Below are 23,407 nucleotides of genomic sequence, written 5' to 3'. Positions count from 1 at the left end.
ATCTTGTCTCGAAGAGTTTAGTGGATGATCTGAAAAGTTGCTACTAGTAGAATCGTCTTATAGGTGACACTAAGCGGGCGTGTTACGTTACAGCCTCATGTAGTTGCGTTCCCAAGTCGTAGTCCCAGGCAAAGCGAATGTGGAGAATTTCCAGATCGCTCAGGTGTGGCGTCGTCCAGTAGAATTGCCTCCTTAACGATAGAATAAATAGGTTCTTAAGCCGGATGTCATCCTTCTGTCTTCCCTTCTCTCATTACCATCTCCATCCCTGTTACATTCATTGTACCCACCTTGCCGAGTTCAAAATGACTGACCGCAAATCCATAATACGATTGGCCTCACCAAAGACCTTCTCGCAGGATCCTCGACATGAGCAGATGCGCACCAGAGTGCGACCAGCATTTCGCGTCTTTTCTCATCGCAAAAGAGACTCAAGTCGCCTTCTCAATCTGCCAGATGAGATACTGTGGCGAATCACCGAGTTCATCGCCGACCAAGAAAGAGGCCATTTCTTGTCCTTCTTCGCTCTGGCTCATCGCGAATGCCGGCAACTTGCTCGACCACATCAATTTTCTGACGTCTGGATTACTCGGAGTGAGACATCCTGGGAGTTTCTCCGTCATATCAAGCGAGAGACCGAAGATGAAGGGCCAGCTATCGGGACATTCATCCGTTCCCTCACCATCACAGTTGACGAGGACCTATGTCTCGACTACGGGTGCGCCACGGATGACGAATACGAACAGTGGCGCGAGTACTGGCAGGGTTTGATCGATGATTTGACCCAGGTCCTAGAATCCAGGTCCGCTATGCCTAATCTTGAGCGGGTGTTTTGGATGGATACAGGAGGGCTCGAAGTGCAACCACGTCTGCTCCGAGTTATATTACAAAAGGCCTGTCCTTCTCTCTCTGGATGCCTGAGCGAGCTTCACTTCGCCGACTACAAGTTCCTCTTCGAAGAAATTTATGATGTTGCGCCGTCTATGCCTGCGACTCCTTCATTGTCCGTGCGCTCGCTGTCGTTCGGATACGACAAGAATCATACATCGATAACAGGTGCTCTAGACGGCTGCACTACATACCTGGCCGAGAATATTCTCCGTCGTTCTGCGCTCACACTCGAGTCCTTCGTCTGGAATGCTCAATTCAAAGGTGAAATGGCCCCTGAAGACAACGACGGTACAAATTCCCTGCTGTTCTTCCGGGATGGCCCCATTACTTTCAACCAATTACGGAAGTTCTGGTGCTCCCTCACGCCGGATGAGGGCATACAACCAAGTGTTCTCGAGAGCTTTCTGGCCGCCCCTCTGCTCGAGAACTTCTCACCCTCAACTCACGTATCATCCTTGATATTGGCCAACGGACTGGTAGAAAAGTTCCCGCTCCCCAACCTCCGCACATTCGCTGTATACGGCCACTCAGCTGCCATGTCCAAAAACGAGGTGCCGGCCTACGTCGACACGGTGTTGGCTCTAGCTGGCCGCTACGCCCCGCAGATTGAGGAGGTTTTCGTCTACCTCCAGGGAAACCCGGAACAGTTGGCTACTCACTTTGCAACCCACAACTTCCGCAACCTCAGGTCCTTGTGCTTTTCGTGGCCGCATGACCCAGACTTTGTCGTTCTCCAGGCCATCGGAACGCATCTCACCACCCTCGAGGAGCTGTCCTTTGGGTTCCAGCCCGCCGACGACCGTACCGGATGCGAGGACAACACATGGGACAGCTCGAGTCTACTCTCTCATGAAGCCATCATTGCGGCCATCTCACCTCTAAAGAGCCTGGTCAGGCTATGTGTTTTCGGGGACGAGTACGTGGCGGATTGGAGCGGCGATCATTGGGCGTGGCATCGCTTCTTCAAGCAACATGTTGACTTCCATCAAGGGCGCAGCTACACTGTCAGAAAACAGGGACATCGCCCGGGAGAGGGACAACTCTGGTCTGAGGCAATCCGAGGACATAAGACACCAGGTGACCAAGGGAATGATTGGATTACGCGTTGGGTAGCAAACGAAGCTGAGGATACGTATGCTGCGATGCTGATGCTTGCTGCACGATACGCTTCTGCTCTCCCGAAGCTACAAGATTTTATTGGTGGAAGGGTTTTGATAGAGATTGCAAATAGTGCACAGTAAAGGCGATTATAGTCTTGTCCCTTGATCCAAATTCAACTACCTTACGTTACTTGACCCCAGAAGGCAAGCCTTCGCCTTTGTTCAATATTAATTAAAGACTAGTTCTTACGCTTTTGTTGTGATTCATCGTAACTCGTTGAGTAGACTACGAAGTTTCTATACTCCCATCCTTCGTTCCGCAGTAGCCATATGCCCAATCGCCAATATTCTCAACCAGATCTTATCGTCTGGCCGAGCTCCTCTCTCAACATGCGGCAGGCAGCAGAACTTCTTCCTCTCTTCGCTTACCGTCAAAGTCATCCAAAAAGCCTTATCTAGAAGAATGTCCTCGCGCATCTCCTTGGACGCCATAAGTCAAACAGTGGGTCGTCGGAATCAGCTTGAGCGAATAGTCTCAATGCGAGAGTCTGATGCTCCGATATTTTGGTACATCTATCATCAGTCTTTCCACTTCACGAGATCCTGACTTGTTCCTGTCGATCCCCCACACCTTGGTCAACCCCCCCCCCCCCCGGCAGAAGACGATATGTTTATTAAATACCGAGGTTCCTGTCCAGGAGATAGATATGCCTTCCTCGTCTTAACTCAGAGCTTGTTGCCTAGTAGTTGGCCCACACTCGTCCTCTGGGTCGACCTTCACTTTGAAGCCAAACGGTCTGTTACCAGCAATCGAGGCAAAACCCAAAAGGAATATGCAGCACTTGCAGGCTCTCCTCTGAACCATCGTTGAAGACCTCTCTTGGGCGCAACCAAGCATGAGATCGTCGGCCAATCTTTCCTGCGGGATGCTTGCCGTCGTGTAAAAGTAAGTACCTGGCATATTCCTCTTAGACATGGAATCGATCGCACCACCACCATTCACTTTCAGCACGAAGGGATTTCGGATTCTGTTTTCAGGCCTACGATAAGATCAAATTGATTGGAAATAGCTGCTAGCACCACTTCAACAGTCATGTCTGTCAAGTCGACTACCAGCGACACCACCAACGGCGCGCACAAAATTCCACATCACTAAATGGTATAGCAGTGAGTCCACTCCACTAACTTACAGCAAGTCAAAAACAAACGGTCCTGCGAGTTACAGACGCGCGGGATGAAGTGCCCATACAGATATCCCCGGTTCATGAACAGCTTCTGGGCGTTGCAGTATCATGTTGCGTCTATCTCAAGATTCAACCAGGGAACAAAGCCAGCTACAACAGCACTGCCTGCACTCCTGCATACGAAAATCACCTTTTCACTTTTGATTCTGTTCGATTTGAACTTTCTATCCAGTGCCCGGTAACACAGTGTCCAAGTTAGACTTCTGGGTAGTCTATTTTGTCAAACTTATTGCTGTGACGCACTCGTTTGGTTTGCCCCCAATACAATTAAGTCATCCACTCCAGTAGTCGCCAAGCTCGATGCGCATATGCTTGGCCCTATTATGAACGTTCCAAAACTTTGAATAGGACACGTCAGTAGGGAAACCGTACGGTTGGCACGAAAGGTTAATAAAGCGGTATTGATTGTTGGATATAGAGGTGGAAGAAGGAGGAAGCAGGCAGAGCGCATAATTATTCAGGAGTGGCCTGTAAATGGAAGGGCGGTTTTTATGGTCCAGATCGACTTCCATACTCATCCTCTCTGTCGATTGCCCAGAAGTCAACGGCAATAAATGTTCCCACGGCATGTCGTCCACAGGACTGGTGAATACTGTCATACGCCGGACATCTCGAGCTTACAGTTAGAATGCTCCAGTCTGCTGATGAGAATAGTGACTCGAATCTTGGCGGATCTTCTTCGTACATCGTTTTCAAGGCAGCTTTCCAAATATTAAAATAATAAAAGGGCCTGACGATGATGACTTCTGGTGCTGTATCTCTAAGAACATTGTTCGCATTGTTCTCAAACTTAAGTTTGCCCTTGATATACGGTCAGTGACTTCTGTGTCGTCAGTCTTGCCCCAGTCAACGCTCATGCCTCTCCGGATCATACTGAGCACCGTAGAAAATTGGATGGCCAAACCTTGACAGTCGTGGACATACCCACGGCATTTGCGACAAAGGCCGCCGTTCTCTGGGCAATGCCCCTACCTAGGTCTGCTCCATCCTAAGTTGGCCGAGGAAAATAAACCACGGCATATGAATTGGCGCAATCGAAACTTTCCCCAGTGACTGATATCTCTCTAGACTTTTAGAAAGTTGAAAAAATTGGTAAATCCAGAGGGCGCTTTGTCGATATTTCGAAAGAGCCCACTAACAAAAGGTTCATGTTCGAATTGTAGGAGGAACCAAATAGCTTCCTTACCATTGCCAATACTCTACTAGTCGTGAAATAAGATTCTTAGAATCATTATAGTCTAATTAGGGGAAGTCGCCATAAGCGATACCGTGGCTCGTTGAAAGACCCTGCGTATGAAAGCGGACCAGGGAATAGCGGTCTTGGGCTCAGCGGAGCCGCTGATGAAAGCGTTCCTTGGCCATGAGAAATGATGTCTAGCCTACCGTTGGAGTCGACATTAAGTAAGCATGAGAAAGATATCGTGTGCGGAGTAAAAGTATGCTTTGGTTTAGAAGGCATGACAGTGGCCTGAATGCGAAGAGTTCGGATGCGGCCGCTCTCGTCTCATTCACCACGACCCTATCAGTACGCTCCGACTCGGAGTTCAGACTACAGGCGAATTCTTGGAGAAGCCGCATGCGGAGTTGCAGGGGTGGCGCTCACGTTTGCACAACTTTGAACGCCCATACATACTACGAAGTCTAGATTCGCGGATCCCTGCTTAGAGAACTTGAAGGTTCGATCATATTCATTGGCTTCAATCCGAACTGGCCATCCACAGCTTACTGTCCACACCGCATTATTCTGATCTCGAGCCAATAGAATCACGGCCGTGAGTTCATGGATTAGGGAATGTGAGAGTTTCTTCGGAAAAGAATCCGCCCATCAGCTTGTTGAGGGTTGCCAACCCCTGCACTGCTGCCTGAAAAGCGCGTGAGAGAATCGCCAAATCGGGCAGGACAGGAACGTCTGTATCTCAACTAATAATGAGGGTGATGTCTGTTTAAAAGCTTTCGGAACGCCACAAATCGATAAGTACCATCTGTTCTTTACCAATGCTGCACTTTTAAAACCCCATCTAAAAGATATGGCTAGATACATCGCAGCACACCGAAATCCCCAGGGTCCGGGAGATTCACGACCCGTCGCCTTGCAAATCATCGAAGACGAAGGCCTTGCTGGTGATGGGCTGTCTGGAAAGACCGCACTTGTGACAGGAGCGAACAGGGGCATCGGCCTCGAAACAGCGCGGGCTCTACACGCAGCCGGCGCAACAGTCTACCTGGGTGTCAGAGACCTCAAATGTGGCGAAGAGGCTGTGAAGGATATCATCGCGACTTCACCTACAGACATCGGTGCACCAATTCAACTGCTTGAGTTGTCTCTCGACTCCCTCGCCTTTGTGCGTAACGCGGCGCAAACGTTTCTCGCAAAGAACAACAACAAAATCAACATACTTGTCCTCAACGCAGGAGTCATGGCGTGCCCCAAGGGTAGCACCATCGACGGGTTCGAGACACATCTCGCGACGAACCATCTTGGTCATTTTCTTCTCTTTAGGCTACTACAGCCAGCACTACTGGCCTCTTCATCACCTTCCTTCAACTCTCGCGTCGTCTCCGTCACTTCGTCCCTTCATCGACTCGGCCCGATCGATTTCAACGACTTCAACTATGACAACCTACCATATCACAAGCTCAAAGCCTACGCAAGATCTAAAACGGCCAACATTTACTTGGCCAACGAGATTGAGCGTCGGATCGGGGATAAGGGACTGCATGCCATTTCTGTGCATCCAGGCAGCGTGTTGACCATGATTTCCCGGCACATGGAAGATGACCCGCTCAAGATGCCTGAAGGGGACTGGGAAGAGATTCGGTATCTAAGGAACGCGGCCCAGGGAGCTGCAACAAGTGTGCTGGCGGCGGTCGGTGCTGAATGGGAAGGGAGGGGAGGGTGTTATCTTGCTGATTGTGTGGAGCAAGGTCTGGCGGTTGATCCATCTTCTCAGACCGATATGGGATACGCATCATGGGCTTTTGATGAACAAGGAGCAAACATATTGTGGGAGGAGTCCTGCAGAATGATTGGACTTGAGGACGGCATATAAGTCCTGTATAAGATACAATAGCTCACATTTGGATTTGTATTGACATTCGCGATAGTTTTCCTCATTCGAGAAGTTTCATGTTGAGCTGTTTCCGTGTTCTCACTGCTAGTCTCCTGTGCGCAATTCCCATACACCCTTTTTATTCCCTGCTACTTATCCACGATTCCCATGGCGATGCCCAGGCATAAGATTGCACACTTGAAATGGCAGCCAGAGAGTACCCAAAGTGAATCTGCTGCGAACGGAGCACCAAGTACCGCTTCTTTCAAAGTAGTGGGGGTTGATACGTGTCTCAACTAGTAGGGTACTACCCTCTGAATTGCTCTTTGTGTGAGAAGGCTGCAAATACAAACCTGCGATCGTTTGTCTGGTATGTGAAATCCTCGTATGAAAGCAATACTTGATGGGATCTACATCAAAAGACTCCACGAACAAGGTGATAGGTTGCCCCGAAACCCGGCAGTTGTGAGGGCAAGCCGAGGTAGATAATCGCCCGTAGTCCGCTAAGCAGACAGCTGTGCGCTATTTGGTAAGTTTAAGACCCTCGTAGTCTAGCGGTCGGACATAGCATCTTTCGGGCGTAGAGGTCTACACCGTTACTATCGCTCCCCGCAGCGTGAGTAGACATTTAGATGTGCAGATCAGACATGAAATGAAGAGGAAGAGGTTTCACACGCGTAACAAACTTACAAGGTAGCCACAATGCTGTCCAAGTCCGGGTCCTACGAGTCCCTCCCCATGCTGCCCTTCATAATGCTGATAAGTGCCGCCGCAGCGTGAATGGCTAGAGGTGTTGTGGTTGACGGTCTTTGAACTGCTGATCAGAGGCGGGTACTTGCGGTTGATAGATACATGATACCGTCGTCACTCTTAGGGTTAGTAGGGCGAAGTTGAAGATCCAGGCACCAATAGTCGCAATGCCCATCCCTGTTGCTCTTGTTCCCAACGACCAGACTTCAGCAGAAACACCATACGTCACGGGCGCCAGAGTAAAGTAGTACACCGTAATGAGAAAATAAGAGAAGGCGATGATGACGTGAGATGGTCGTCCAACAACTTTGACAAGGACATTATGCTTGATGCGATAAGGTTGATTTTGCCAGTCAAGTTGGCCATTTGGAAGGGATAGACGACGTAGTATGTTATAACGTTCTGACTCAATCGTGAGTACCCCCTGGTGTAGAAATCAACACCAAAGCATGGTAGGAAGTCTCGTTCTTCTTCTCATCGGACCCACGATGTCGCATGGGCGCCGGAACGCCATGCAATCTGTCAGGATACAGTGGACATGGAGTAATATGAGTACTTGCCGCTCCTGCCATTTGCTGCCAGGCTTGAACCATAAAACCAACCAGTGTCCGCCTCTGCATGCCATTACTGACACACTTGCGCCATCCGCGCCCTACCTCGCGTTCTACGTGCAAGGTGTTTTGGATTTCTTCCGAGTCGGCCAAGACCGCAGGATCATCGATACTCCCCCCGGATTGGACGTTGGCGAGTACAATAAGTGCCTCGTTCGTTCTGTCTTTCGACAACAGCCAGCGTGGGGACTCGGGAAGAAACAGCAAACCGACCATCAACAGGGCGCAGGGAACAAACTGCGCCGCCCACGTAGTCCGAAACGATGCCGGGCCCGGGATGAAGCTGCAACGGGCTCAGATACTAGGTAGATTAAGACTACGAGACGGGACCCCGAGGTCAGAGATGAAGTCAGATGATCAACTTCTTTAGATCGTATTTCCTTGAGTTCAGATTAATTCGAGTAGTCATGAGGATATAGGCTTATTCGGTTTCAATATCCAGATGCATGACAGATACAGGGCTTCACTTGTCTTGGGTGTTGATAGTTGTGAACTTGCCTTTACGACGGTTGAGTTGAGCCGAGAACTGAGGAACGAGGGCCTTGCTCTGGATGATAACCTCATTGTCTTTAGCGTAGAACTTTCCTTGACGACTATTTGTTGATATGGATTTGAGGTGAGAGTTGACTTTGTGCTTTCGGTGACGAATGATCGCTGAAACGGAGGATGCCTCCGGAAGAACCGATTTCTCTGTTGCTCATGTGCTGTTTTGCGCTATTCGAAACCCGAGACTACAGGCCACCTCCGGTTTCTGGCCAGATGAGCAAGACAGGAGCCAGTTGTCAGATCATCAGGCCGTGAGGTATTGCCACTAGTTTTCTTCGTGGTCAGCATCCGTCATCCTCCGTCCTGATTGCAGGGCATTTAAGCTCTCGCCGCTGTGGTCAGGTTCCTGAACGTCTCAGACTGGCCGTCTCCAAGTGCTCCCGTTGATACCTTTGGTTGCACGCAACAACTGATACTTTAAGATGAAGGGCTGATGAAGACGTAGACCGCCTCCCAAGGCTGGACTTGCTTGTCATATTGCAAATACATGTCGAGAGTTCACACAGAGCAGCCCTCTACAGCGATGATGAACAATGGGTCTGAAACATCTCTAGCTTGTGTTGGCAACCTCATCGGGGCTGTTTGTCTCGTAAAGATGGCTAGCTACTACGAATAAAAAACAGCAATTAGAGTCATGACATGTGAGACAACTGATTCGACGGTCCATGTTTCGTGACGAGCGGTGAAGCCTTGGTTGGTAGAAGATATTGCCCACTTTATCAGTATCTCATAGCTTGGACCAGACGGCGCGGTTCCTTCTCGGTTTTGGACGTGCTTGTTCCCTGACATCGATGAGAAACTATCGGAATGAAAGAGATGTCACGACGACCTTTCGGCAGGGTAGAATAGATGAGGAGACTCTTCGAGAACCTTCGATAGAGCTTATATGAAAGAAGCGGTAATTTTCTTTCATGAACGACGCGTGGAATCGGCGAGCGTTGGATGCTTCGTCACGTGCCACTCAATAGATCGCCGCATGGAGGTGGCCCTCAGGCTGACCGCTGACTTCGAGCGGGCAAAATTAGCGAATGCCTGCTGCATGTAGGTGATTGCACATGTCCAAACTGTGAGGTGAGGTGTCCGTTGGTCGGCTGGCTACAGCAGCACATTATCACACTACCCATCAAGGCCCGCTAGGGTGCTTGTGAAGTACTGAAGCTTCAGAAAACCGATTCTTTCTTTTTTATATACATGTACTCTTGGTGTATGCAAGGCAGGGAGCCAACTCTGGAGCTGGCACTAGATGTGACCACATAGGAGCGAGGCGCCAGGCCACCACGATTCCACCTCTGGACATGTTATTCAATCAGAAAGGTGAGGCTTGACGAGGGAAGACATCGTGGGCTAATATTCTCAAGGGCAACTGGTAGTATTGGAAACAGGCCATCATGGTGCTAGTCGCTTTGTAGCTGCTCGAAAGGTAGACAGGATTACATGCCTCTTACCAGTGCCTGTCGCTATGTAATGCTCAACTCCTGATAGGATGCACATCGAGAATGATCCCACTGGATAATGAACACAGACTCGAGTGATACCTCGACAATAACTTATGGATTGTGACTTTGCAATCATTCCCTCCATTCCTCAGGCCTTGTCTCTGGATAAAACCGATTCTTCATCGTCGCGTAACCACCAAAATGTCCCTGTCTACGCCTCGCCCAATCTCAATCTCCAGCCCATGTTCAATACTCGATAGCCTTTGTCTTATGAATCGGGCAACGACGATGTATGCTACGCATATCGTGAAGGGGTTGTAGTCATCATTCGTGCTGGCCTTGAGATTGCCCTCCGTGAGAAAGGCAGCCGCCACTTCTGTGGCGGATCGCAAGCTGAGCATGGCACTGAGCTCGAGGTTACTCGCTGGCTTGGAACGGGCAACCGAAGAGCCAACCGGATGTTCAAGGGGGATATTGATGAGAATGCTCCTGACAGCAGCTTGTAGATGATTACGTCTGTCCATCTCTTTCCTCCTCTCGCGCCTCTCGCACTCCATCTGAACAGCATTTTGCAGGAGTTTACCATGGCTCACGTGAGTCAGACCGAGGGCTGATGTTATGCACAATGTCTCCCACCGACGCGCCTCAGCTTGGTGAAGTTGTCGTAATCTCGTCATTGACTGATCGAAAAAGTCGCTTGGTTTAAGCAGAGATTGATAGGAAAATTGACGGTCCCATACTTCAAGTGCCAATCGAGCCAGGGCTGTCGAGCGATCACTTGTAGTCTCTCCGAGTTCGTCAAGGTACCCAGCCTCCTTGGGTGAGAGAGCAGCCTCTGTGGAGGTCAGCAAACACTGGAGGAAATGAAGTCGGTGCGCATCCAGTGTCTTCGACGTCACATCTGTCGGCATGCTCGTCCCAGTTCCCGAAACCTGATATGCAAACAACAGTGTGAAGAGTCCGCAATCGATGTTGTTATTTTGGCGAGCACACTGGTTGTATGTCAGTACCTCAATTGGGTCCAAGCATGATTGAAAGGGTACTTACTCCGCTCACATCCAAGTCAACTTGAACGTCGTCGCTCGCTCCAATCCGACGGAGGAACGGCAAGATCACGTCACGGCAAACTTTCTCGGCATGCAGAACGCCTGGACAGGAATCGAAGAGGCGAACCTTGTGTTCCTGGCAGAAAAAGACGAACAATACCCAGTGGTCGTCATTGCACACCGGCATGAGTAACTTGTGTTGCTCTCCATGTTGGATCTCATTGTAGACACGATCGGGTATGTTCTTCGAGTCAAGGACGAAACTGTCGATTGCCAAGACCTTTCCAGTAACTGAGGTCAAACGATTGAGGAGGGCATTGATGATAGTGTCGTTGAGCTTTTGTCCTGGAAGAAGACGGTGCATATCGCCCGAGATCTTCGGGATGGAACAGCGGTACTTGAGCCTTGAGGACCTCCTTTCAAGATTGGCTTCGATTGTAGCGTCAGCTGGGGATGTTTTTAGAGGGGGCAAAACAGGGGATTCTTCGCTTTTGATGGTTATCAAGACGGGACTGGAGGGCAGATCTGATCGAGCAGGGGGTAAAAAAGTAGGTTCCTCCATCATAGGAGTTGCTGCTCCATCTCTTTCAAGAGGTGGAACACTCACATCGCCAAAACTGCCGTTGCTGACATCCCAGTCTCGGTGCCTGGCTTCACCGAGTCGAGCACGCTTGCGTTGGGGAGGAATTGGTGTGTCTTGATTCCGTGGACCAAAACGCGACGGTGTCAATTGAGGGAGAGGTGCAGCCCGAGGTATTGACTGGTGCACAAGGGAGTTATCGTCACCGTCATCCTCAGCATCGTGTGTAGATGGGCCCGCTTGTAGAGAAGAATTGTGGAGTCCAGAATTGTTTTTGGATTGAAAGACAAGCACAGGTCCCTTTGGTGCAACAGTCGAAGCCTGGCACTCCCTTCTGGATTGCTCTGGGGATGGGGTTGCATCGACGTGTTGGGCTGCCGGAGATCGCTTTCGTGTCAATGGAGGACTCGATCGTTTGTCGCGTGTCGATCTGGTGTTGCTGAAGGGGGGCTCAGCAGGAAGAGATCGACGGGCGTCTTGTTTTTTCTTGCCGCCATCGTTGGATGTGTGTTCGTTGAGGTTGGAGTTGTCGGCAAGGTCATTGTCCGAGTCACCGCTGTTGCTACTCAAATCGCTTTCGGGAGGCGGGCGATCTTTGGCGTACCGTTGCTGACGCATCACGAGAGTAGGTTCAACTGGAAAGAGAGCAAAAGTGTGAGCAAAAGCTGCCGGAATGCGATGTGCGAATGACGTACACTCTCCCACAGCGAGTTTGAACACGCTGACTTGGTTCTTTACCGAGCGAAGGCCGTATCGGTGGTCGTTGTTTCTTGGTATGCGGTTGAAACAATCGATAAAGTCGCCAAGGGAAAGCTGCGGGGAGGTCCCTCGTAACTTTTTCAGAAGATCAATGCACCTTCGAGATCTTGTAATCTCCTGACCAAAACAAGCGAAAAAGAGGCCGGGTGAAGCATCCCAGTGCGGGCACAGGTTGGCCAGACGACGTTGAATATCCGTTGTGATTAGTTGGAGATCGTCTTTGTGCTTCTTGTCAAGTATTCGGCAGAGTGTTTGACGATCGACGTTTTGGAACGCCCAAAAAATGAACTTGGTGTCCCTAGTTATGGTAGCGTCATTGGTGTTGTTGAAGTTGGCCTGTAGGTCGTGCCATAAGCGGTCAACATGCTGCTCAATCTCAGCAATCTGGATATTGTTGAGCTCATTCAGTGTTCTAAGAAGGGGTGGCGTGTCAGAAGTGCCTCGGTCGGCGGCGGGGAGGTCTGTATCGTTGGTGTTTGTCATACCGGTGGTTCATTGAATAGAAAAGATTGATTGACTGACGAATGCCGAAAAGGCGAAATGGTCTTGTTTAGAAACGAAGGGGCGCGCGAGGGGTGGGGGATGAGGTCGTGAAGCTCATAAGGAAGTCAAAAGAGATGGAGGAGAAGAAAAAGAGTGTGAGGAAGAAGAAGCGTCTGGGAAAGGGAAAGGATTTGAGAGGAAGGAGGGAGAGCGAGAAGAAGGAAGAAACGTCCAAGGAAGGGAGGCGGAAGTCAAGTTGAAAGAAGTAGAATAGAAAGAAGTGAAGTGGGAAGAAGTCAGTTAGGAAGGAAGGCGGAAGGGAAAGGGCGGAAGGGAAAAGGCGGAAGGAAGAAAGGCAGGAAGAAAGAAAGGTAGGAAGGAAGTATGGAAGGTGGGAGACAAATGAATTAATCCCAAAGCAAGTGAAGTGGAGGAAGGAACGCTGGAAAAGACTGGTGCGGATGGTGGAGGCAATGTCCAGGCAGAAGGTGGAAGGAGGATGCGGATGGCAGAAGTTGTAAGAGCTGCCGACTCCAAAAGCTCCTGGGCACACGGTTGAACTTGGCCAGCTCCAAAAGCTGCCGGGGTGCACGGTTGGATTTGGCCAACTCCAAAGGCTGCCGCCATGTACGGTTGAATTTGGAGTTTGGCGGCAACGCCCCGCAGAATTAGCTCAGTGTGAAGTTTTTAGTGGGTGGCCACCCGCTAATTCTCGCTCGTAACATTGACTAGTAGGTAGCCAATGTAATTGGAAGCCCGTCGCAGGTCAACCTCGATACCAAAGCCAGTCGATGTACTTGGCCGGGACACTACGCCGAATTGATCCATGTCATTGGAAGTATGGCAGTTTTGGACGATGCAATACCAGTGGCCTACGTGGGTACGTCTAGAGGGGAGTGGCGGAGGAGCGTTTGGGCTTAGACCGGGCAGATAATAGTAACGATGCCGGTCGGAACGCTGGTTGGAATGGCAAGAGGCTTTGCGTCCTGGATGGGCGATCTGAAAATGCTCAAATCCCGATGACGAGGTCCAGCAACCATCAATATAGCCGTCGCGGCGATTGGAGAAGAAAGGAAAAAGAGGGCTGGAGTGAAGTATAGACTGCGGCGACTGACTGTGTTGACAAGGGGAGGTAGTAAACAGAACAGTTGAATGATGTGGTTGAGACGCGAAGAGACGACGGGAGGACCTGATGTGGGCAGGCGGGAGACGGGCGATGGGAGACGGGGGTGTGTGTGGGGCAACCTAAATTCAACATCCCGTCCTCCAATCCGCCACATGAGTTACCTCAGCCATCTCACGGGAAGGTACTCGGGTAGGTACTTACTTACCTTGCCTGAGTGGGTGACCACCTTCCTTCCTCATTATGTCTTGATTGTCACATGTTCCTGCGGGTTTAGCCACAATGACGCGACCTGCTGGATTCTGAAGAACCAATGGTGGAAGGCACGCATATGCCTGCTCATATCTTGCGTGTCCATGCCCGTACCTGCGCCTTTGGGTTTCCCGGGCGAGGTAAGGTACATTGAGGTACGGAATTCGTGGTTGCGGATGCCTTCCCACCTTACCTACCTTACCTTTCTCCACACCCTTCTCCTCCTCCCTCTTGCTCTCTATCCTGTCTTCAAATTTTCCCCCTCCAAGGCAAAAGGTTCACTTCCGCTGTGCCTTACGTTTCTTCCTGTGCCAATTCATCTTTTGCTCCTGCTTCTATTGTCACCAACGAGCTGCTGAGTGGCACCAAAACGAAGCTGGCACTTACAGCTGAGGTATCTTACGCTACCTCCCGTCGGCTGCATACCTTACGTAACCCACGTCCTGCGCAAAAGTCACCGCCGCCAACTCAAAGTCGCATTGCATTACCAATCGCTTACTGCTACTACCTTCCAACGACCGTCGAAACTCTCCACCATTCTATACAGATCCCCATTTCTCGATAGTTTAGTCTACTTCACTCTTCATCGTCTTGCTTCCATGCCACTTCCTTCGTTTCATGTCATCGCATAGCATCTCGTAGCAATACACCCATAATTGTCGATTGTTAGTATCCTTATTATAGGGTAGTTAGTTCGAACCGTAGGTTAACGAAGAGATTAATTAAACTATATAAATTTTTATATAAGTATAAAAAGGAGGTTCTAATTATAAGTTAAGCTAACTACGATAATCGTAAATAAGGCCTTTAATTAGCCCCTACGTAGTTAGTTATATATTATAATTAAATTAGATTTCTAATTTAATATTAACTTTTTTTTTATTAATTTATTTATTATAATTAGAGGTATAATTTAACCTCGGGCCCGTTTACTAAGTCGTTTCTTTTTCCCTCTTTTTTCTACTTTTTTTATATAACTTATCTTTTTATTTATATATTAATTTTTTTATTACTTACGAATTACTCTAACCCCTTATTAAGTACTATTTTTATAAAAGCGTTAGTAAGGTTATTATTATTATTAATTTAATAAATTTTAAAAATCTCGCGCCTTTTATATAATTATTTAAGGGCTATAATATTAATTATAAGCTTTTTTTTTTTTATTATTTTTAATTTAACGAGATATTTATATAATAAGTAGGAATTAGTATAAATAACTATAGGGATTAGTAAAAGGTTAAGTTAATTAGTAATTTTCCTTAGCGTTATTAAAATCGCATAAGTAAGGTTAATATTATTAACTATATTATATATTTTTAATATTAATATACTTCTTATTATTCGCTTATTTTTAGTTAATAAGTAGTAGATTATATTACTATATATAGTAAATTCGCTCTTATTTATACTCTTATTAATTAGGATAATAATATATTCTAATTATAAAATAAAATCGTCGTTATTTATAAATAACTTATTAATAAAAACGTAGAGCTTATTAATAATAAGGTTAATTAAGTAATAAACGAGGCCTTAATTAAGATTTAATTATTATTATTTAAGTTATTTATTAAGTACTTTAATATCTCGTTTATTTAGCTTCATAACTAACGCTACTTTTATATAATTAAAAATTATTTCGGGCTAATAAATACTCGTAATATATACCCCTTATATAAGCTTAGTTTTATATTATTTTTTAATATTAATTATATTTAGGTTAACGAGGTTAATTTTCTTATCTTACCCTTTTTATTAAAAAACGACGGTTTCCTTTTTAATTATAAAAATCTTATTATTAAATACTAATAAGTTATTTATTATAAAGACCTCTTTTAGCTTTATTATAAAACCCGCTTTTTAAAGCTCCTTATCCTCTTTTTTTATAAAATTAATATTAAATAGGCTTAATATATTATTAGTTTATATTTTAACGATTTTAAATTATTTATTTTTATACTTAGAGATTAATAAGTACGGGTCGTACGTAAATATAATTATTAATAATTAATTAATATAAAAATCGTAGTATATAGCTTATTAATAAGTACCCGATTTTACGAGCTTATATAATAATTTAAGTATTTTAATAATCGTACTTTCTAAGTACTTATTAGCTATTTTTTTTAGTAAGTAGGCTAGGATTTTCTTTATAAGCCTTATAGTTAATTAAGTATAGGCCTAAGTAATATTACGGCTCTAAATTTCGTATCCTTTTTTCTATAATAATACTATTAGTACTATTATTAATTATTAACTATAGCGCTATACTATAAGTAATTAGGTAAGTAGCGTTACTTTTTTAATATTACCGTACCCCTAAATTATATACTTAAATTTCTTATATAGTTAAGGTATTCCTTTTTTTTTAATTTTATATATTATTTACGATTTAAATATATAGAGATTTTTATATTTTTCGGGGTCGTAGAGGATAAATTAATAGACCCCTCGATTGCGCAAAATATTTATTTTAATAAGATTTAATTTTTTATATAGCTTTTTAATAATTATAATAATACTTTCTTTATATAATTTAATTATTAATTCGAAATTGGCTTTTTTTTTTATTATATAAAAAGTATTAAATACTTTGTTATTAATAATAAATTGCTACGTTAGGGCTTATTATTATAGTTTTTTATAACGTCTCGCTAGTAATATTAATACCTTTTTAATAATTTCCTTTTTTTTATTATTTATTAGTACTACTATAATAATTTTATTAAGGATAATTTTTTATACCTCTACTACGGGTTATACGGTTTCTTTTAGCTCTTTTTTTTTTTATAAGTTAGAAATTACTTTAATAAGATTTATATAATATAATTTAATTATAGTAATTAATATTTTAAATAGCTAGTTACGATCTCTTATAACTACGTAAAAGCGCTTATTAATAGAAATTAATTTATATAGCCTAGCTTACTACTTATTAATTTTTTATTATACTCGTATATTTAAATTTAATAATATATTTAAATTAGCCCCTATATTAGGTTTATTATATATAATAATTACCTCGTTAACCTACTTTTTTATACTTATTTTATATAGCGCCTATATTACTTTTTTAATTATTCGGGCTTATTAGCTTATATTTAATATTAGTAATAAGGCTAAAGTCGTTCTTAAATATACTCTAAATATTAATAGCGTTAGTATAAGTTTATTAAGCCCTATAGTATCGTTATAGTACTTAAGTACTATCTAGAAGTATTCGTTATTAATAGAATTAGGGTTTTTCTTTTAATAATTTTAAACGCCCTTTTTAGCTACTAATATACTCTTTTTATTTTTTTAATATTATAATACGCTTTTATAAGTACGACTTTTATTTATATATTATAAGTTATTATATTTTTTTTAAATTTTATTAACTTAAAACTCGTATTAGTATTAGTCTTAATACTATTTAATAGTCCCTAGTATATATTGATCTAGCTTTTTTATAGAGCTATTTATACTATTTTTATTTATAAATCTTATAAAAATCGCCCTATTTAGAATAATATAGCTTCGTTAATTATATATAGAACTAGTTAACTATTTAAGTAAAAAATATTAATAACGATTTCTTAATTAAAGTTAAGCTTATTACGTAATTTAAATTTAAATTTGCGTAGGCTCTGCGCGTTTATTTAGTATTAATAATATACTTTCGTTAACTATTTTAATACCCCTATTTCGATATTATTATTACTTAATTACTTTAAAAAGCTATATAGCTTTATAACTAACGGGTAGCTAAATCTTTAGTATAGTTATCTAAGCTTACTTTTTATTAAATAATTAATTAATTTCGTATTATTAATAAGTTTTATAAACGTATACCCCTATTATTATTTAACTATTTTAAAGTACTTATAGCTAAAATTTCTATTTTCTATATTATCGAATATAATACCTAGTTAATTTATATTTTTTTAAATATAAGAGAAATAGGGTATTAATAAGTAAAATATAAAAAGTTATCGTTTTAAAATACGTTTTTATTTTTATTATACTTAGGGTAACGATTTCCTTACTTAGGCCGAAGCTAATTTTTATAATACTTATTATTAATATATTAAGTATTATTAGTGCGATTTTTTATAGCACTTAAAATTACTTTCTTTTTTTTATTAACTATTACGATGCTTTAGTATTTAAAATAATTTTATAAAAATTATTTAGGCCGTACTTTTTACTTACGTAGAATGTTTATACGAGCTTAGTATTTAAATAATTTAAGTAGTATAAAAAGGACCTCTTTAGCTACCCCTAAAATTACTTAGTATTATATTCTTTTTTTAAATATTAAGAGAGGTATTAATTTCTTTTTAAATATTAAGAGAATAGAATTTTATATTATTAAATTCGTCCTTTTATTTACCTCTATATTTATTATTTAAGGGACTTTTCTTATTATCTATAAATAAAAACCTACTTATTAAAAGCTTTTACTATTTTTTATTTATTTAGCTTCGTATATTTTTTAAAGGCTAACGGGGCGAAAAAAGGGTAGTTAATATTATTAATTTTATTATAATTTAATTTATTAATATAGGGGGCGAGATTTTTTTTATTTTTCGAATTTTTTATAAGGGGTAAATATTTTAAACCGCTATTTTAGCTACTATTACTAAGTTCCGTACCCCCGGATTTACCCTTATATATAATAAAGAATTAGTTAAACTAATAAGGGCTAGTTTTATTATTTACTACCCTCGACTTTTTATATTATTTATATAATTTAGTACGCTCCTCCTCGGAGTAATTACTTAATTAATATCTATAGCACGTATAGCTTTAACGAGGTAATACGGGATATTCTAATAAAAGAATATAAAAGTAAATATTCATATAAAAGCAAGAATATATGAATATAGGGGAAATAAGCGTATATAAAAGAGGTTTTTGTAATAAAGAGAGTAATATAGTTAAATTATTATATAAGAAGTTGCTTGCTTAACGAAAGGTCTAGGTAAGTAAATACACGCCTATATATAAGTATAAAAACCTCCTACTAAAATATTCCATTGCTTATTAATTATGATATAATTAATAAGCGCATACGTAAGTGAATGCGTAATCGTAGTACGTAATTCCGTCTCGAGAGAATTCCAGCTTATTCAGTTACCTTCCAGCACTTTCCATTGCTCACGTAAGCTTATGTAAGCAGTATTGCTTACATAATCAATACCTATAATAATCTACAGAAATTATAGATTATTATAGTATATAGTTTGCTTACGTAATATTGATAATAAGGCGAATAATAAGGTAAACAAAATTACCTTCGTAACAATATCTATTTTCTTTATAAATAAAATATTACTTTTTTTATTACCCTACTTATAAGTTAAATCTCTACTTATTTAATAAATCTAGGCCTCTTTATTAGTAATTATTATACTTAGCTTTTTTTGTTTTTTTATTATACGTCTAGTTAACCTAATACTATTAATAAGGGCCGTTATATACTTAGAAATAGGTTTAGTATAGTATTTTTATTTTAATATTAAAATTAGATCTTAGTTTTAAATAGAGCGTTTTATAGTTTTCGGGTACTTAGTATAAGGTTATTTTTATTTTTAATACGCACTAAATTATAGTATAGAAATATTTAATTTTTTACTTATTAATTCTTTTATTTAGCTAGGTTTTTATTAGTTTATTAATTTAATTAATAAGCTCTTTAAGGATTTTTATTTATAATTTACCCTCTATTATCCTAGCTATAAATATAAAAGAAATTGCTTATAGCTTAAATAGGAGCTTTAAATTTTTATTATAAGTTTCGAAATAGCTTTAGATTATATTAATAATACTAAAAAAATCGTTCTAATTAAGATTACGTACCGCTTTATAATAGTAATTAAAGGCTTTATTTACGAGTATAATATTAATTATTAAATAGTATTAGTATTCCCTAATCCCGACTTTTTATAATAATTATAAAATATTATTAAGGTTTTTTATAAAACCTCGTACTTCCCTTTAAAATATAATTTCTTTTTTAAAAAGATCTTTTTAAAATTTATAAATTACCTCGTATTTACTATTATATTTTTAGTATTTATATATAATCTTTGCGTTATTACGTATTATTAATAATTTTAGGTTATTTATCTCTTTTTTTATTAACTAATTAGTACTAAATTTTATATTAATAATAATAACGGGCTATAAATTAAAATAAATAGAATTATTAATTATTATACGTTTAGTATTATATTTTATTTTTATATATCTTTTTATAATAATAGATTACCGTTAGTAATTATAAAAAAGAAATCTAGGTCGTTTACTTTTTTTTTAAATTTATTAAAATAATTATACGTTTTATTAACTTATACTTAGTTTTATAATACGAATTCCTCTTTTATAATCGTTATTACTAAGATTTTATATAGTTTTTATAATTATAATTACGTTAGTAATACTTCTTATTTATAAAGGAATTTATTAATTATTTTTATAATTCTTAAGCTTACGCTCATAAATTATTTATTTAGTTAATAATTAAGGTCGTTTACGATTTTATAAAATAGGGATTACCCCTATAGCCCCTTTTTTTTATAAACTTTAGTTAAATAGATTAGTATTACGTTAATTTACTTATTATTAAGCTAATTCGTAATCCTATATATCTACGTCCCTTAATAATCTAAGTTAATATTTATTTACTTATAAGGGATTAGGATTTTACTTAGGATCGGGTTTTTTTTTATTTTTTTTTATTTTAACTTACTAAAGGTCGTACTTTAACTTATACTTATATTAATAATTATTAGCATATTTAATTTTAATAAAAATATATTTAATCCGCGTACTAGTTGTAATAAATTTATACTTTTATTACTTAATAAATTTATTAAGGTCTAAGCAATTCCTATTTTTTCTTATCGTTTTATTATTACTCTCGTTTTTATTATTTTTAATAATTATTACTACTTTTTTAAATTACTAACTATTATACTTATTAAGATCTTTTTTTTTATTTAATATAAAAAAAGGAGGTTTTAATAGTTCTTTTTTTAATAATAGTAATAAATATTTATATTACTATAAAAAAAATAAAGTAATTAGTCTCGGGATTTTTACTAATTACTAATTTCTATTATTTTATATATTTTTAACTTTTTAAGCCTCGTACTTTTTATAATTTTTAAATTACTTTTTTTAACTTATTTTTTTTAGGGTAATATTTTAAAAAAATAGTTAGAAATAGATATTAAGCGGCTCGTAAAAGAGCTAAATAGGTTATTAAAAACTAAATAGGTAGTTAAGTATAGTTAGTAAAGTTAAGCCCTCTTTTTATAAAATTATAAATTTAAAAAACTTATTAAAAATATTATTTACTACTTATATTAAGTAGGGCTAATTATTTTAAAAATTCTTTTTTTAATTACTTCTTAGTACCCTATTTTATATTTTTTAAGCTATTTTTTTTATAACTTAATTATTATTAAGTAATTATTATTTATTAATAATTTCTTTTATTATTTAGTTAATTTTTTGAAATTAGTAATCTCGCGCTAAAAACTAATATAAAAAAAAAGCTTTTTAATAACTTTTTAAAAAATTCTTTTTTCTTTTTTTAAAATCCTCGTTTTTTTAGCTTTTTTTTAAGTTAATAATAACTATAGCAGGAGGTTATAAAACTATTTTAAAGTAACTACTTTTTTTTAAATTAATTTTTAAAATTTATAATATTTTTAGTTTAATATTATTAAAACTTTTAAATCCCTTTTTCTTTTATTAAACCGTCCTTTATACTATATTCTTAAGTAATACCCGGGGGGTAATTAAAGGAGCTATAAAGAGGTTATTTAAATTATAAGCTTATAATTATATTTATAAAATTTTTATAATAATAGACCTTTTTATATATTATAAATCTCTTAGCTTTATAATTTTTATAAAGTTATTTTTATTATTAAATAAAAATATTTATATTTAGAGATCTTTTTTTTTAATTACGTAGTATTTTTTTATATTATATTATTAAGCTTATTTTTTATACTAATTAATTAAATAAGTAGTTATTACGTAAGTATTTCTTTTTACTAATTTAACTAGTTAATTTTTAATCGCGGGCCGGTTATAAAAAAGTTATTTAGTAAGAAAATTACTTAAAATAATAATAAAAAATTAGTTATTTAAGCGGTTTTATTAATTAACTTAGTTTAATATAATAAACGTTAACTTTTTATAAGTAGTAAAAGGCTATAATTACTTAATTCCATATAATATTTAAAAATTACTTCTTTTTTTATTTATTTTTATAAAGTTAATTAGTACGAATTTCTTATCCTATATAGTATTAAAAAGTCGTCTTTTTTATATAGCGAGATATTTTATTAATTTATAATAATAGAATTTAATTATTAATAAGTATTAATATCCTTATTATAAAACAATTAGTTCGAATTATAAGTTAATAAAGAGATTAATTAAGTTATATAAATTTCTATATAAGTATAAAAAAGAGGTTCTAATTATAAGTTAGGCTAGTTATAATAATTATAAATAGGGCCCTTAATTAGCCCCTGCGTAGTTAGTTATATACCGCGGTTAAATTAGACTTCTAATCTAATATCGATAGTCTCTCCTAAAAACGGAACGACGCTGGAATCTTTCATTTGGATATGCGACATTTTCTCAACACTTCTACGAAAGGCCGGTTTTCTACACGTTTCTCGCCACGATGACCTTTCGACAAGAATGACATACTGACCTGGCTGCCAGAGACAGTTCCTTCCACCACGATGGTCGTTTCCGAGTCGCCTTTGGTCTTCGATGCCGCCCATTCATGCCCTCACAACAACGCCTCTTGCTCTCTACGCTGTCGGCGCAGCCGGTTCGACCGTGTCCCGGAATAATGAGGCTGCAAAGCATCATCATACTACACCCGCCCGAGGCACGACCTTTTTTGCGCGACTTGATGGCGTCGACTGCCAATCTGATAGTCTGAGTCACACGAACACACCAGTCTGACCGAAGCTGACGTTCATCGCCCTCGATTGTTATCGCCTGTCGAACACACCAATACCAATATTTCCCATTCCATCATGCCATCTCATCATCCGCAAGCTAAGTGGATTTGCCCCAAGATTCGCCCACGACTGCTTTGATGCCAAACTTTGGCCAAAACACGCAGGGTCTGCTTGACGATATCGCCAAGCGATTTTCCCAGAACCATCCTGTCTAAGGTGCAAGGAAGCTACCACGTTATATGACTAGTCACTTCCTTGCCGTGCTGTCTATCCACGGGATGACAGGAATGACAAAGGACCGGTTAAGTCGGAGCACCCCCATTCGGCCACCCCCCCCCATTCGGCCACCCCATCAAAAGTAGGTCCAGGCACATCGCCACTAACTATAGTTAATTAATTAACTACCTTCTACTATTATTATAATATAGTCACTACTTTTACTAAGTAATTCGACTTTTATAGTTTAACTAGGACTAATTAAATACTCACTAGTATCTTCTTAAGCCCTTTTTATATCCCTAATATTAATAAACTTAATATTTAAATCTA

At 39.7% G+C, this 23,407-nt stretch overlaps 4 protein-coding genes across 4 annotated transcripts; 2 read left to right on the top strand and 2 right to left on the bottom strand.

The window, feature by feature from the left end:
• Positions 1 to 305: 305 nt before the first annotated feature.
• Positions 306 to 2,132, top strand: CCOS01_17072 (uncharacterized protein; the record flags this gene model as incomplete). Its single annotated transcript, XM_060465206.1, has 1 exon — positions 306 to 2,132. One exon carries the CDS (start codon positions 306 to 308, stop codon positions 2,130 to 2,132), a length of 1,827 nt encoding a protein of 608 aa, XP_060304235.1.
• Positions 2,133 to 5,262: 3,130 nt separating this feature from the next.
• Positions 5,263 to 6,285, top strand: CCOS01_17071 (short-chain dehydrogenase; the record flags this gene model as incomplete). The annotated part of the gene is made up of 1 exon (XM_060465205.1): positions 5,263 to 6,285. The coding sequence occupies one exon, from the start codon at positions 5,263 to 5,265 to the stop codon at positions 6,283 to 6,285; it is 1,023 nt and encodes a 340-aa protein (XP_060304234.1).
• A 3,522-nt stretch (positions 6,286 to 9,807) lies between these two features.
• CCOS01_17070 (Ulp1 protease family protein) lies at positions 9,808 to 12,496 on the bottom strand (the record flags this gene model as incomplete). The annotated part of the gene is made up of 3 exons (XM_060465204.1): positions 9,808 to 10,620; positions 10,676 to 11,889; positions 11,950 to 12,496. The coding sequence occupies 3 exons, from the start codon at positions 12,494 to 12,496 to the stop codon at positions 9,808 to 9,810; spliced, it is 2,574 nt and encodes an 857-aa protein (XP_060304233.1).
• A 2,620-nt stretch (positions 12,497 to 15,116) lies between these two features.
• On the bottom strand, positions 15,117 to 15,278 carry CCOS01_17069 (uncharacterized protein; the record flags this gene model as incomplete). Its single annotated transcript, XM_060465203.1, has 1 exon — positions 15,117 to 15,278. A coding segment is annotated over one exon (162 nt), but the record flags the coding sequence as incomplete, so codon positions are not given.
• Between the last annotated feature and the right edge of the window lie 8,129 nt (positions 15,279 to 23,407).

The sequence above is a fragment of the Colletotrichum costaricense genome, assembly GCF_030867565.1.
Source record: "Colletotrichum costaricense strain IMI 309622 chromosome Unknown Scaffold_40.1, whole genome shotgun sequence".
NCBI lineage: Eukaryota > Fungi > Ascomycota > Sordariomycetes > Glomerellales > Glomerellaceae > Colletotrichum > Colletotrichum costaricense.
Note: the sequence above shows the minus strand (reverse complement) of the source record. Positions and strands in the feature narration are given on the sequence as shown.